General features: G+C 32.0%; 1 protein-coding gene across 2 annotated transcripts in view; it reads left to right on the top strand.

Moving 5' to 3' along the window:
- The window catches only part of CSMD3 (CUB and Sushi multiple domains 3), a 1219369-nt gene that overhangs the window by 1179704 nt on the left and 23206 nt on the right, over positions 1-16459 (top strand). For both annotated transcript variants that reach the window (XM_057736100.1, XM_057736099.1), the window contains 4 exons: positions 561-740; positions 2272-2445; positions 6381-6554; positions 8264-8337. In XM_057736100.1, the coding sequence (XP_057592083.1) occupies positions 561-740; positions 2272-2445; positions 6381-6554; positions 8264-8337 (602 nt within the window). The remainder of the gene's footprint in view (positions 1-560; positions 741-2271; positions 2446-6380; positions 6555-8263; positions 8338-16459) is intronic.

Raw genomic sequence — 16459 nt, 5'->3', positions numbered from 1 at the left:
CTCACCCAGTATATGATAAATTCACATTTTATACTTTATTCATTCTTTCATTTATTCAATAAAATTATTACTTTTGCTTCTAGCATTATTTTAATTAAAAACTATTATAGTATCAAGCTGAGCGACACTGTACAGAAAATACACTCTCAATCCAGCAAGCCTGATAAGTTAGAGACTTCAGTAACCATATATATGAGTATAAATTTCAAATATTATATTAGAAATCTCCATCCTAGCAGATGGCTTCTCCATGATTATTTAATTCAGGTTAAAAGAGGTTACCACGTCAGAATTTCCTACAACATAATAGCATATTAACCTAGCCTCTTCAGAGTCTAAGTGTCAGTTTCTGAATCATATGTATAGACTCTGTAATAAGTAACTGATCATAATCAGGACTTGCCAGTATGTGGTTTAAATATGCTTATGTTTTATCATTAAAAATGAGCATGATAACTAATTTTCCCTACTTTTATATTAAGTATGCCATATGCTTACTATTCCTCTCCATTAAATACATGCCACATTAACCATCTGCTCTTCTAATCCAATATTGATAGTAATCAGTTGTGGAGACCCAGGTATACCAGCCAGTGGACTGAGATATGGAGATGATTATGTTGTTGGACAAAATGTTTCTTACATGTGCCAGCCAGGCTATACAATGGAATTAAATGGTTCCAGAATCAGGACTTGTACAACGAATGGCACATGGAGTGGAGTAATGCCAGCTTGTAGAGGTATGATAATGATTTCTTCAATATTTGTACTGTGATAATCACCACATATTTTCTTTATTAATATGAAAATTTAAAATAAATTCAAATAGTGTTTTTGTATTGTTTTACTTTTTTTTCTGGTACTGAGGTTGAATGTTGCCATTTTTATTTTTAAACCATGTAGATAATAGCATACACGGTTTTTAGATATTGTAATAAAAGCATTATATCTCATTGTAAGTAATGGCAATACACTGTAATACAACCAAAATAACAAAAATATCATGTTCTGTGATGTGTAATCACCATCATCATTTATATTGATTGATGAATACTTAAAAGAGAATATAACTGTAATGAATTAGAACTTTAATTTGATGATCCACCTGGGTCAAGTTATTCAAGGAAAGGGAGAAAAACTTTCTATAATTTCAAAACAATCAGCCTGAATTGTAGAACTGCACTTTTTCTTAAAAGGGAAACCTGGTCCTTTTTTGTATTTAGTCAGTATATTGACTAAAATATTACTTATAAGTATAAAATATAAAATATCTTCATAATTTTTGCCAATTTTTTGATTACTTGTGAAATACTGCAGATGCAATGTCAGACAGTTTATAATATTGTTTTTAATCATCGAGGTTTTTTCATTAAGGTGCATTTCTAAATGCCCGTGAATTGCCAGCTTAATATCTCCCTTACATAATCTAACACAAAAGAATAATTCTGATATGTGTCTTTTCTTCTTGATTACATAGTTTCCTAATCAGATCACTATAAATAAACAGTATGTGAAAATACAGGCATTTTATATTTTAGAAAACATTTTATACGTTAATTGATTCTGATAATGACAGTGTTATACAGTTCCAAAAATTTATTTATATATATTGCTAGTCATCAAAATAAAATCATTCCTCATTTTTAGATTTTGTAATTGGTATCCCTTCATCTGTGTCTCCTTATCTAACCCATCTTTGCTCGAGGACAACTTAATTTTAAAAGTGAATGTTTAAAAATTTTGTAATGCATTTAGAAACCCTACGATGTTTTAGCATATGAATTTAAATGGTTAATAGAACCAATTTGGATATTTTAATGAGATACATATCTGTGTTTTCAAAAATGTCACAGAATTACTCCCAACTTCCTTGCTACAATGCTGACACTATATATAGCCAAACAACCCAACTCTTCAGTCTTTTTAAAGGTCATTGGAAAATAATTTTATATAAAACCAATAATTTATCAGTTGCAGTATACTGGATAGAAGGTCACCTTCTATTTGCCTTCCCTTCAAAGTCAGAAAGCTTGTTATTTTGTAAGACAGTCTCTGACAACCAGTAGCCATTATGTTGCCAAGAAGTAGTCGCATTCTGGAGGGATTAATTCCAGGAATGTTTCAGGAATACTACCAGGAGAATAAAACATGTCACACCATATTGTCCTGCAAAAGGTTAAATTATCACATATGCTTCTTCTAATGATATATATTTTTTTACCCCCAGGATATTTTAACAGCTGTCTGTAATCATTTTTAATGTAATTACAGCTGTTACCTGCCCAACCCCTCCCCAGATCTCTAATGGAAGGTTGGAAGGAACAAATTTCGACTGGGGCTTTAGTATTAGCTACATCTGTTCTCCAGGCTATGAACTATCCTTTCCTGCTGTTTTGACCTGTGTAGGGAATGGTACCTGGAGTGGGGAAGTACCACAGTGCTTACGTAAGTAAAATTTCCATACTTTATATTTTTCCATTTTCACTCTCTTAGAGCTACTTTACTATGATTACAACTGTTACAAAATTTTTTTTCAGATTTTGCTAGAACAAATATGAGATTGTTAAGTTCTTTCCTATGCATAATTAAAATTCAGTTAAAATCAGTATTTACCAATGTAACTGCTTTTTATGTAATCCAACCATTATGTTCATTCTGCTCTGACTAAATTTTAGGCTAAACTGCTTTGTTTGCAAAACACACTATAAATTTTACTTGTCTTACTTTTTTGGCTGATGTCATCTACTCAGGTTTATGTTCCTTGAAGCCAGAGATTTTTGTTTTTGTTCACTGTTGTACCTCTGATATGTAGTGCAATCCTTGGCAGATATCAAATTTAAAATGCTACAGTAATTAAGACATTACAGTATTGGTGTGGGTATAGAAAGTAAAACAGTGTTAAAGAATAGAGAGCACAAAATCATTTATTGATACTTCTTGATATATTATAGAAAAAAATCAGTGGAGAAAGAATGGACAATTCAATTAATGCAATAAGACATTTCGTTTACACACACACACACACACACACAATTTTTACCTCACAACAAATAACAAATCAATGTCAGATTCATTAGGGAATTAAATATAAAAGTTTTAAAGATTATAAGACTACCTAAATGACCTTGGAGTAAGAAAGGATCTCTTAAAATGAGATGCAAAAGCTCCACCCATAACTGCAAAAGTGGAAAACATAAGCTACATTATAAATTTTAAATTTCTCATTTCAAAAAGACAATAATAAACCTGATCATTTATTTGAAGAGCTTCCTATTAAGTGATTGCAAATACTAGGCATGCGTACCACCATTTTGCAGGCCCATCAGATCGTTCATATCACATTTGCTGCAGAGAGTACTACTAACCAGTTTTACTGAGCATGAGAGATAAAACCAATTTACTTCTGCAGTTGTGGTCTGTTCAACTGCAATTTATGCAACATCTAAAGAAGCTCCTTATAGGTAATATGATTTATTAGAATAAGTGTGTTCCAAGCCTCAAGGTTGATGTCACGCACATTGGCCCTTTAAATTCTGATTCATGCTAAGGATCATTTTAAAAATTACCAGTGTGTTCTAAATGAGACTAGATAGTCTATGGCTACTTCCCAGTACATAGTGACAAGGGGATATTACAGAGATGAGTTTATGGTAAAGTTTGATATGAATGAGAAAAACTCAGTCAAGAAGTTTCTTGATATAATGTTTTGGTTTTTGATCTATTAAACTACAGATGATAATAAAATACTTACTATTGACATTTAAATTGTAATAAATATCCAAGTATAATAAGACTCACTTTGTCCCAGTTGCTTTACATATATTATTTTTACTACATATAACATAACTCCTGGGTAAGTATGTTTAGTCATGACATTTTAATAGTTAATGACACTTGGGCTCAGAGAGATCAAATTGTAAGGACACTGGGTAACTCTGTCATCATTTGGGTGACCAGCTACATTATTGTGTGGCCTAAGGTCATGGTACTAAGTAAATAGCAGAGTATGAGTTCCAGTTCAGAGAAGGTAGACTTAAGAGATAATTCTCTTACCCATTGAATAGCCAAATTCATGTATTTTAGGTATTTAACAATGAAGAAAATCTTTTCTCTTTAATTATTTTCAAACTATACCTTTTTATCTTAAAGTTTATGTCACTGTGAACTGAAGCCTTTTGAAAATAAACTCTGTGTCTTAAGGCACTAAACCTGACACCAATAGGTTGTTGGATTTAGTACATGAAAACCTAAAGATAGAAAACAGGTAGAGTGATGGGGGGATGGGAGGGAGATTGAGGAGTTTATGTGATTGCCTCTCTCTTCCTTTCTTTTTTTCATTGCATAAAGATAGGATTCTGAGATGAATGACTCAGCAGAAGTATGCAAGAGAAACTCTTCAGAAGTAGATTATAAAATAACTGAAATAATTTAGTGAAAGAAATGATTGCGAAAGCTGAAATACGCATTGATAGTGTTCACTGAGGAAATATCCATTGAATTTAAAATGTGCTAGAGATACAAAGACTAATAAAGTAAGGACCCTGACCTTTGAGGCTTGATGTTATATTGCTAGAAGTGCTTGGATGCCACGTACCACTAAGGCTTACAATATACAAGAAATGGTGAAAATTAAAACACAATAAATAAATATTTATTTTACATGTGTTACTTTACTCTGAACATTTCCCCAGTTTATTTTGTTTTAATATTTACTTTATGATTATTTTTCATTTTAACTATTTTAAAAGAAAAAAATGTTTCAAAAAGAGGTTTAAAAGTCCAAGTTTCTCTTAGAGTCTTGAATCTCAGGGAAGATCTTTCTTTGAACATTGAGTTTGAGACTAAGGTATTCTATAATTAAGGTATTCATTTATTCCAGGTTGCCTGGAGCATTTCTTTATTCTGTTATCCTGGTAGGTGTCCTATTCAGTTTGAGTCCCCCTTTTATTCTCAAATGTCTCGGTTTGGATGATGCATGTTATGGTCACTCAGCCTATAACCATCTCAAGGATGCATTTATACTTAAAAACATTTGGTTATCTCTGTTTGCTTTATAGGGGAATAAGCTTTCAGGTGCTGAATCTGCAAATTTAAAAACTGAGTATACATTTAACATAGTTAAAATGGTAAATTATTCAATATATGTTATTTTTTACTACAGTAAAAAAATTGAAAACATTCTATATATGCTTTGCCTCAGTTATCTACTAGATTCAAAACTCTCTGATCTCCTCCCCTACTATACTTCTGCGTGCTCACTCTGCGCAGCCTCACTGGCCTCATTCTTTGTCCAACGTGCTAGAGTTGACTCAGCACAGGGCTTTAACAATGCTGTTTCCTCTGTCTACAGTGTTCTCACTTAGGATATCAACATGGCTAAGTGTTTGTTTTTTTTCCCCTCAAAATCTTTTCTCAGTGTGAGACACTTGACACCTTATTAAAATCCACTACCTCTCCTCACCATCTCCACACATACAGTCCTGATCTCCTCCCACACTATTTTTTCCTATGGGACTTATTATCTTCACACATACTACCATTTTTACTTATTAATTATGTTTATTGCTTGTTTGTTTTCCTCACAAAAGCATGAACTCCACAAGTACAGGGACCTTAGATTGTTTTCTACTAAGTGCAAGCACCTAAACTTACCTGGAATAGTGTCTGTTTTTTAGTACTTTGAAAATATATGTTGAGTGGAATCATCTAATCAATTTGTTTAGAACTGTTGTTAAGTTGATCTCTTCAGTGGTTGTAGAACATTGAGATTCCTTGGTTTTGTATGGATTTGGATTATGATGGCATTCTTCTCTCTTTAAAAAACACTCACTCCTGCCCCCATCACACAATATTTTGAGGAGGAAGACAACAAAATACTAGGACATGTGATCCAAGTGTTCAACAAAGCATGTATCAATGAAACAAATAACTGTATCTTTTATATATGTTAAAAAATACAGAGCAATATGGAGAGTATATCCTAGACCATTATGGGTTGTTTCTGATAGAGCTATCTGTGAATCACATGCCTTTTCAAGAATACACTCCAACTTTGTAGCCTGTATGTACAAATATGTGGTTTGATTCTGGTCAATAAAAAACAAGAACAAAACAAAACAAAAAATCTACAATCATTAAGGTTGTCTACTAGGTGGAAAATATATGAATTGGACTAATTTTTTAAAAAAAAAGTATTATGCTGAGTTGAATATTCACCATTTATTCATGTAGATAAAAGCTAAAAAAAATTTCAGTGGAATAGATATCATGGAAAGCATGTCATGTTAGTGCAGTATTCCCATTATTTTCATTATTTTCCTAAACTCTTTACTTTGATGAATCTAAATCATTGTATAATTGTCCCTTTTTTTCACTTCCAGCAAAGTTTTGTGGTGACCCTGGTATACCTGCCCAAGGAAAAAGAGAAGGCAAAAGCTTTATATACCAGTCTGAGGTTTCATTCAACTGCAATTCTCCTTTCATACTAGTGGGATCTAGCACTAGAATATGTCAAGCAGATGGCACTTGGAGTGGTTCATCACCTCACTGCATAGGTAATATTAATTAGAGATTGATAATGCCCAATAATTTTGGAATTAATAGATAGTAGGGACGTTTAAAGGTTTTCTTTATCCTATAAACTATAGTTGGCTAAATGTGAAAAACAAATGTAAAATATATAAGCCATTGGAAGGCACTGAAAATTAATTTTGTTAAACATATATTATTTTTAGTACTTTTGAAATACTTTTCCTATTTATCAGTAAAATGAAAAAGCTTCCAGATTAATAGCATGAAGTACTAACCTTTGTATAGATCTTTATAGTTAATAAAGCATATTCAAATGAAATTAAACTTCCTTCAAAAATATTAGAAAGGTACATTGATTTCAAAATGGCTCTAAGTAGATTTCTGTAATCGTAATTTTTTGTGTTTTTGTTGTCTTATTTTTTATTGAAGTATAGTTGATGTACAAAATTACATGATTTACAGGTGTTCAGTTTAGTGATTCACAGTTTTCAAAGATTATACTCCATGTATAGTTACAAAATATTGGCTATATTTTCCATGTTGTACAATATATCCTTGTAGCTTATTTTATACCTAATAGTTTCTACCTCTTAATCCCCTACCCCTATTTTGCCCCTCCCTCCTTCCCTCTCTCCACTGGTAACCACTAATTGTTCTCTATACCTGTGAGTCTGCTTCTTTTTTGTTATATTTACTAATTGTTGTATTTTTTAGATTCCACATATAAGTGATATCATACAATATTTGTCTTTCTCTGGCTTATTTCACTTAGTGCAATACCCTCCAAGTCCATCCATGTTGCTGCAAATGGCAAAATTAAGTTCTTTTTTATGGCTGAGTAGTATTCTATTTTATATACATATATAAAATATAAAATATATATATAATATAAAATAAATAAATATATGCATATCACACATCTTATTTATCCATTCATCTGTTAATAGACACTTACGTTGCTTCCAAATCTTGTCAACTGTACATAATGCTGCTGTGAACACTGGGGTACATGTATCTTTTTTGAATTAGTGTTTTAGTATTTTGGGGATATATACCCAGGAGTGGAATTGCTGGGTCATAAGGTAGTTCTATTTTTAGTTTTTTGAGAAAGCTTCATAACGTTTCCACAGCAGCTGTACCAATTTACATTCCCACCAACAGTGTATGAGGGTTCCCTTTGCTCCTAAAATTAAATTTCACATTGAGTAAACTAACCAAAAAAACCTGTCATACAAGCTAGCCAACTCAGATACTACCAGACCTACCATTTTAATGCCTGAATCTCCTACAGGTATCAGTGAAAAATGCAAATAACTAGGTCCTGTTCCTGGAAAAAAATTTTATTTCTTGAAGGGAATATTATCCTACTTGAGATTATAACTTAGCAAAGTCCTTGAGCAAATGTTTTATGTATGTGTTCCTCTTTCATATCCTTCATTTTCCCTTAACTTGTTATTCACAGTTAGTTGGATGTCAAGTGCTTTTATATTAGAAGGGTTCAAAGTTCAAGAATTGCATAATTCATGTAAACTGCAGTCTACCTGAATTTCTTGCTTTAAGATTAGCAGGCTTCTGTTCATGGAGATATGTTATTAGATTTTACTCTTTATTATTACCCAGGAGCCTTTCATTAAACCCTAGATCTCTTAAAATTATTTTATATGGGAGAAATATACATTTAAATAAAATTATAAATTTTAAAGGAATATTACATTTTTAATCTTTATTTTAGAACCCACCCGTACCTCATGTGAAAACCCAGGAGTGCCACGTCATGGATCTCAGAACAACACATTTGGATTTCAAGTAGGTACTTTGTCATCTTTTTTTATCCAGTTTTATTGAGATATAATTGACATACATCACTGTATAAGTTTAAAGTGTACAGCACAATGGTTTGACATATATATTGTGAATGATTACTGCAGTAATTTTAGTTAGCATCCATTATCTCTTATAGGTACAATACAAAAGCAAAAAAAGAAAAAAATTTCTTGTAGTAAGTTATTAGGACCTACTTTCTTAACAATTTTCCTGTATACTGTACAACAGTGTTAACTATACTCATCATTGTTGTATATTACATATCTAGTGCTTATTTATCTTATTTACATATCTAGTACTTATTTATCTTATAACTAGAAGTTTGTACCTTTCAACTACCTTCGTTCAATCCTGCCCCCACTTCCCCCGCCATCCTCCACTGCTCTGGTGACCACAGATCTGATCTCTTCTTTTGTGAGTTTGGGTTTTTGTTGTTGTTGTTGTTTGTTTTTCTGGATTCCACATATAAGTGAGATCATATTGTGTTTGTCTTTCTCTTACCTGAGTTATTTCATCAAATGGGGAATTCAAATAAATATTTCCATTTAATGTAAAACTATATCAAAAGGCTTATTTGGTTCATGTACACAAATCCTGTTACTGCAAACAGAAAAAAAAGTCATGTTTATATCTGCATTAATAAACACATTTTAAAAAGTGTAACAGGCAACAAAAGAGTGGAAATGAAAGGAAATTAGAAGGAATATATGCCTCAAGATATAGCCTAACTGACCGTGAGGATAAAATAAAAGAAAAATTGGCAAGAGCCATAAGCATAGGAAGATCTATAAGCAATAGCTAGTATGTAAGAGAAAGATTAAGTGAGGGAGTAAATGAGTAAACTCTACCAGAAGATGTGGAGACAGCGAGGAAATGTGTAGATGAAAGAGGGGGGAGACTTCTGAGACAAAGAGTTACCAAATACATAAAAATGTGGTTATTCAATAAGGCAATAAGACTAAATGATTTTTTCTTATTGTGTTTATATGATACTAAAATAATTTTTAAACATTGTCATTGATGTGGGAAATTTCTGAAAAAATAATTTATCCATAACCTATTATTACACAATGCACAGCTGGGTTGTTATATTAGAATTCTTTAACATGCCCAGTCATGTGTGGCTGATTTTATTTTCTCTCTCATCTCAGTTTAGGTTTTATGTAGAGATTCAGCAGGATTTTCATTACAGAGGCCTAAGGGGAGCCAAAGTGCATACTGATTCCAAAGGAAATAGCCAATTTACATGTTACCCTTGTGTTGCAGGGTTTTCTAAATTGTGCTATTTTGTGTGAAATTCAGTGTGAACCTGAAGAACATCCATTTCTAAAGGAAGTACTCATCAAAGGTGCCATATTTTTGTTGCTAAAAATAGTTTCCATTTATCTACAGTTCAGGCACAGTATGAACAATGAACATTGATTTGATAGCTTTTCCAATTCTACCTGTTTGCCTCAGGCTTGTCTAGGTAATACAAAAGTGTAAAAAAGTCTCTCAGTCTCTATTATGTTGGTGTTTTCAGAAAACTTTAGATTCATATCTCCATAAAATGTTTTATCAGTTGATAGAGGTCTTGAAAAATGAACAACTAACTAAACAGCATTAGCCTTCATCATATAGACCAAGAAGCTGAAAACAGAACATGACTTGGCTTTGATCACAGAGCAAGTCAATGGCGGTATTTTTACAGAAAACAGGATTTTGATGTTAATGTCTGTACACTAAATCAGATGATTTTCTGAAGAATCTGAGTCCTTTTTAGTAAATACCCTTTGAGATGATGGAAATGGAAATGAATAAGATTGAGTTTAGAATAGTCATCCAGTGAAATGAATAGAATTGTTCAATCTGCATTTTAAGAATTCTATTATAATCATTGAAAAATGTTATCAAAAAGTTAAACTAACCCTGAATTCATATCTTCAGTTAATAAATATACATTAGATCATTATATTCACTCTAGATAAATATGAGTAAACCAGATTTCAGATATGGTAAAATCTAATGTAATTATATTAATCTCAATTAAAATTACAAATGATATACTGAGTATGGTAAATTAGGGATGTCAGCTTTCTTACATCATTATGGCAGATATGGGTATATGTCTGTATATATACCTATTATATATATTTATATATAAATTATGTTTACTAAACTTGTATAGAGCCAACAGAATAAAAATGTTATGTAATTCTAACTAATATCAATTTATTGGCAAATTCCAAATAAATATGGTCTTATATAACTGGAAAAGGCATCTCTACTCATTGAGAAAAACTCTTGCTTACAAATAAGAGAAATTATTTTGAGCTAGTTTCAACCTAAAGGCATTACAAGTCATGCATAGGTGTGTTCCAGGCCACAAGAGAAGGGATCTAGGTGAGACTCATCAAGCCTGTAATATAGGAACTGGGCTACAGTACTCAGTCTCTTACACTACTCTGTATTTATCTAGTTTGTTTTCTTTCTCTGTATATTGGCCATATGGCAAAAGGTACATCATGTCTATTTATGTCTCAGCCACATACATCAAGTGATTAATTGTCTCAATCTCATTTTCAAATACCCAGAAAGAGAATCAAAATGTTCCAACTTTTGTATCTACCTCTGGTTTGATCAAATGACCAGTAGTGAGTTAAATAAAATCATAGTCTGGGAGGGACAAGAGAAAGGGGAAAGTTATGAGTTGCAGAGGCACTCCGCATTTCTTAATTTTCCCTTTAATGTGTTTATTCGTTCACGCTCCTTTTCTATAAAGATTTATATAGTAGATTTTTGGACATTGGTAAAATAATTAAAATATAAGAATATATCACTTGTTGCTAGAGATGGCAGAAATTCCAGTGTTGGAAAAAAGTACTAGAGGCAATTTCTCTTTTTATCTAAAATATTATACATTGGAACAATTTTAGCTAAAAATATATTAGTAGTAAGGAGAGTAGCTGTCAAAACGATTGATGCAACATCCAGATTAATTACAGAGGAAATGCCAAACACAAATATTTCACTAACTGATGTGTTACTCTAAATTGAGCTCTGGGGTTGGGAAGATGTATTGATTTAGGACTTGTTACATAAAATTATTATAAATATAAAATGTTTTTAATCTGACTTTTAGGTATTTAATTCCAGGATATTTAACACTATGATATTTAACACTACCAAAATAACCGTGGTGAAAATTTCTGTCTTGACTACAGAGACTACAAAACCATCCATGATTGAGGGGTAGGGAGACAAAAGTAATCAACTAAAGACAATGTGATCAACTATTCACGGTTGTCTTTTGACACCTTTTATTCTCTGGCTTCTATTTCCAAAAGCAAGTCTTGACCACCCAGTTTTATAGACACAGAACTCCTGGGAACAAGAGTGGCCATCTTGGCAACCACAGTTCACCCTGGTATTGAATGTTTCGTGAGCAACCATATTACCCAAGTAGCTAGAGAACACTGAAGAAACCAAACAGCCTCTTAGCTACCTGGCTTTCAAATGAATGTCCTAGGTATTCTGTCTAGGGAGTTATCTATTGTATCTGGCAAACTTGACAGTAATCAGTTACCTAGACAACCCTGCCCCACATCTCTTTTAAGTCAACTGGGTGCTCTCTCACACACCTTGTGCTAGTGTTTAAAAAAATACATCTTGACATGCTCAAATGTGTTTGGCAGTCACTTGTGTGCTGAGTGCTGAGCCACTTCTCTGTAAGTGTAGTATCCAAATGACAACAGCAATAGAGTAATGGACCTTGCACAAACATACAGCATGCCTGAGACAAGACTCCAACAAGTAATAATTAGCTTTTTTCCTTTCATCACCTACAGTGCTTGTCTAATTAAAGAGCTTCTCAAAGCAGAGAGAGAAGCCATGTAAAGAATCCAGATATCATTCAGAATCAGCTCTGGCTGAAACATGGTCTTATAACAGAAGCACTTCTATTCTTAGGAGGAAAAGGATTGGTTATAAAGTAATGCTAGAAGCAGATAAAAAGATAAAGGTGAACCATACTGAAGAACTTTGGATTATAATTAAGAAGGATAAATATGGTTCTTAATAGGAGAAAAATATCACAGAAAAAGTTTACAGCTAATATTTTTACAAAAGTTTTACAGGACACTACAAGATGAAAACATCTTTCAAGGTGGAATGCTTTAGACAGCAAAGGCTTGGCACAGTCCTAGACCCATGTAAGAGTAGCAATTACTATTATGTCAAAATTATCTTTAGTGTAGTCAGTAAGAACCAGAATATCAATACTGTAATCAAAATGTCAGGATTTCCTGGAGCAGTCAGTGAGAGTCCAAGATATTCAACATCATTCTACATTGACCATTTCTGCAAAATTATCTAAAGAGACACCTACAAGCAGCTTCCTTGGGTATCCAGATACCAGGGTCAACCTTGTACCTGTGAAAAGAGGTTCATCTGATGACTCAAGTATATGTATATTTGTATTTGTATATATGTATGTACAGCTCACATTTACATATGTAATGATACAGACTCTCTTCTAGAAACCCACATAAGCTGACAGTTGCTGAGCCTTTACAGCTTTTAAACTTTGAAGGCTGAGAATTAGAGAAACAAGAGAGGCTGTGCATTGACTATCAAAGTGATCAAAGATATAAATAAAGTACCATTTTAAAACTTTGTTCATATTTATTAAATGGTTAGTATCTACAGCTGTAGTACTTACTAACTTATTAAGAATTATGTTGAAAAAATCTAACTCTTAAATGGTTAGCTAATACTAGACTAGTGTTCAGAAGCACACAGGCTTCAAAGAAAAAAAATTGTGCTTTTGCATCTCTAAGCATATCTATAAAGAAATACATGTTCCGTTGAGTAGCCTCTGAAACTTGGCTTTCTTACATTTAGCTGGTTGATGTGACAATCCCTATGAAATGAGTGGAAGTATGATTTTGGGCTAAGTGACTTTTCTAAATTAAAAAACAACTGTGGTGATTATGTATGACTTCCAGTTTATAATTGAAATAAGTATGAAAGTAAATTGAATGAGGCAGACATATTATATAGTGTCTTACTGCCTTAAATGGTGAATATCATAACATGAATTTTAAAACAAAAAAGTAAAATTAAACATTTAAAGTTAAAATCTAATTATTTTTAATAAAAATATATAAAACACCTTAATTCAATTTTTCTCATTCAGGAAGCACAGGGCCCAACCTCATTTAGGAAGCTCAGTGAAAACCCCTTGCACCTGATCTTAAGCATATGTGTTATCCTTTCATTTTTATGATCCTGCCTTTCTACTTCAATTTTATTAATTTTAATTTATTAAAATAGAAGCTACTTCAGTTTTTCTTGGGTAAAATATTTATAAACATCATAAAAATATGAATATAAAATAGTTGTTTAAAATATATTATAATGGGAGCATATAAATTTTTGATGCCTTTATTATATATACATTTCAATAAGTTGTTAGGAACCATACTGCATACTCCAGTTAAGCAAATACTTGATAGTGAAAATCAGACACGCAAAAAAATACAGTGATGAAAATTCTAGCACAGTAAGAGTCATTTGCTATAAAACATCATGAAAGGGATGATAGATCTTATTTGAAATGTTTTAAATTTCTAAAATTTTGATTAATCATATGATTAGCTCTCTAACTTCATGACTAAGGAACTGAACTATAACATTTAAAAAAGGGAATAAAGAGTTAAAGAAGATAAGTCATATTTACTAATTAGACGTCTTAAATTTTATAATGCATTTGCAAACAACATGCTAATTTGGGCCAATTTAAAGAAAAAATTTTTTTAACATTAACTGCAATTAAAACTTGATATGGATTTTTAAAAATCTTGATATAAAAATAATTTTAAAATTAATTTTTACATTATATATAATTGCTTATACAAATAGAACTTTTATTAGCAAATACTGGTAGGAAAATTGTATGTAAATTATTTTACAAGAAATTTTTGAATTATATAATGGAAAGTCTTATGATGTTACTTATTTTTCTACAAATGTTCAAATTATATTATTTATGTTAGAAATTATGGTCAGAAGGAACTTACATGGCACATTGGAAAAGGATGAAGAGATATGTAAAATATACTATTAAGTGCATTTATCATTGGTGAAATTATTAATTAATTCACTAATATTTAGAGAATATTTTGTTATGTTTAGAGAATATTTTGATGATTGATTTGAATATGACAAATTCTGAATAAAAATCAGTTACTAAATTTGTATAACTCTAGGTATATTAAATATTTGGTATAAGTATTTGTGAATTTGACAAAAACTTTGTTATTAAATGTGTAAATGATATATAGAAAAACTTTAAATAGATTTTAGTTCTATGGTATTTTGTTAATATGTAGAGCAGTTATTTATTGTTATTTCAGAAAAGATTACAGACATGAGGAAGAAAGTCTTAGAAGTAAAAAAAAAAGTATGCAATCCATCATGTTTCTCATTCCTTACAAATAAGATTGATGAAATAACACAAATATACTTTTCAAAGAACAAATAATGATTTAACTTTATGTTAAAGTATGAAAGTGATATCACTACATTTTAAGAAACTGATAGACATGTTAAATCTTTTTAAGTAATCAAATAATTTTATACTAAGTTCTTAGTCCCCATTCCTTCAGTTTATCCAATATTTTCAAGAGATTTTCTAAGCTCTTGGTGTGTAATGGTGAATAACATGTGATCCTTAGCTGAGAGAAGCTAACATTTCGGAGTGTGAGTCAGATGGAATAGATGATTTTACAGGATAGGTTGATAATATTGATAACATTGAAAGGAGCTAAGGCAGCACATAAGAGACAGTTTTCCTAATCTGCTTGCTGCAAGGAAAGCTTTCTAGAAATTTTGTTTGAGCTAAATCTTTTAGGGTAAGATCTAGGAAAAAATAGTTGGGAAATGCATTCCATGTGGGAGGGACAATGTAAAAATATGGATGCATTATTGGAACTACAAAAATTCAATATTCTATGAGCACAATTTGAGTAAAAGTAAGTGGTCAATGATGATGCTAGAGACAGCTAGTGATCAGATTATGGAGGCTTTTATCCTCCAAGTTAAGACAATGTAACTGTATCCTATGGGGGATAAGCCAGTAAAGATTTTAAGAAAGATAATGACAAAGTAAAATTTCATGTTGAATAAATCACTCTGATTTTAGAGTGAAAAATTCAATGGGGTCAAGACTGGAGAAGTGGAGACAAGTTAGATGATTATTGTAATTGGCTATAACAGTGATTCTCAAAGTGTGGTCCCAGTATTGCCTGGGAACTTGCTGGAAATGTGGATTTTGGAGTCTTCCCCAGATTCACCCAGTCAGAAATTCCTGAGGGGAACTCAGCTGTCTGTGTTTGGTTAAGTCCTTCTGATGATTATGATATCTGCTAAAGTTTGAGAACCATTGATAAACCATGTTGAGGACTAAAACAAGATGTATACGTGGGAAAAGAGGGAAGGGAATAGTTTAAGAAAGGTTTAGGAGGTAAAAGTGTCAGTCTTTGGTGGTGTGTTAAATGAGGGGAGATTTATGGGTGAAGGGTGGCCATTGACTGAGATCTAGCCTAAAGTCAAATTGCTGGATTGATAGAGGTGATGGGTTTTGTAGATCCAGTTTGACTAATGGACAGAATTGCAAAGTCCACATGATCAGTTGGTATAAACCATATGAGGACCATATTGCACAACTTCAGGGAGTATGTGAATGGCATGCTCCGGAGCACAGTTTGAAGGATTTATATTGAATATAGCATGAAAAGTGCTCCCTGGAGTTGAGCGATGTAGTAGCCCTAGACAAAATCAGGCATTAAGAGGATAAGATGTCTCTTGGATGCAGAGATGAGGCTGTCATGGAAGACATAATATGAGACAACTGGAAGTATAAATGTTGTTGTAAGAGAATGACTATTGGAACTGAATATTTTGAGTGTATCTTAGTTCTGGATGATAACGAGAATGTGAAAGATGGTGGAATATAGCTAGTCTCAAGGTCCAAATGGAATCTTGTATCAAATTATGTCACATTAGGCTTAGCCTCATGTTGCTTTAGCAGGTAGGAGTAGGAACTAACAGGGAAAAAAGGAAA

This window comes from Hippopotamus amphibius, chromosome 5, assembly GCF_030028045.1.
Source record: "Hippopotamus amphibius kiboko isolate mHipAmp2 chromosome 5, mHipAmp2.hap2, whole genome shotgun sequence".
In the NCBI taxonomy this organism is placed as follows: Eukaryota; Metazoa; Chordata; class Mammalia; order Artiodactyla; family Hippopotamidae; genus Hippopotamus; species Hippopotamus amphibius.
This window is presented reverse-complemented; position numbering and strand designations above follow the sequence as displayed.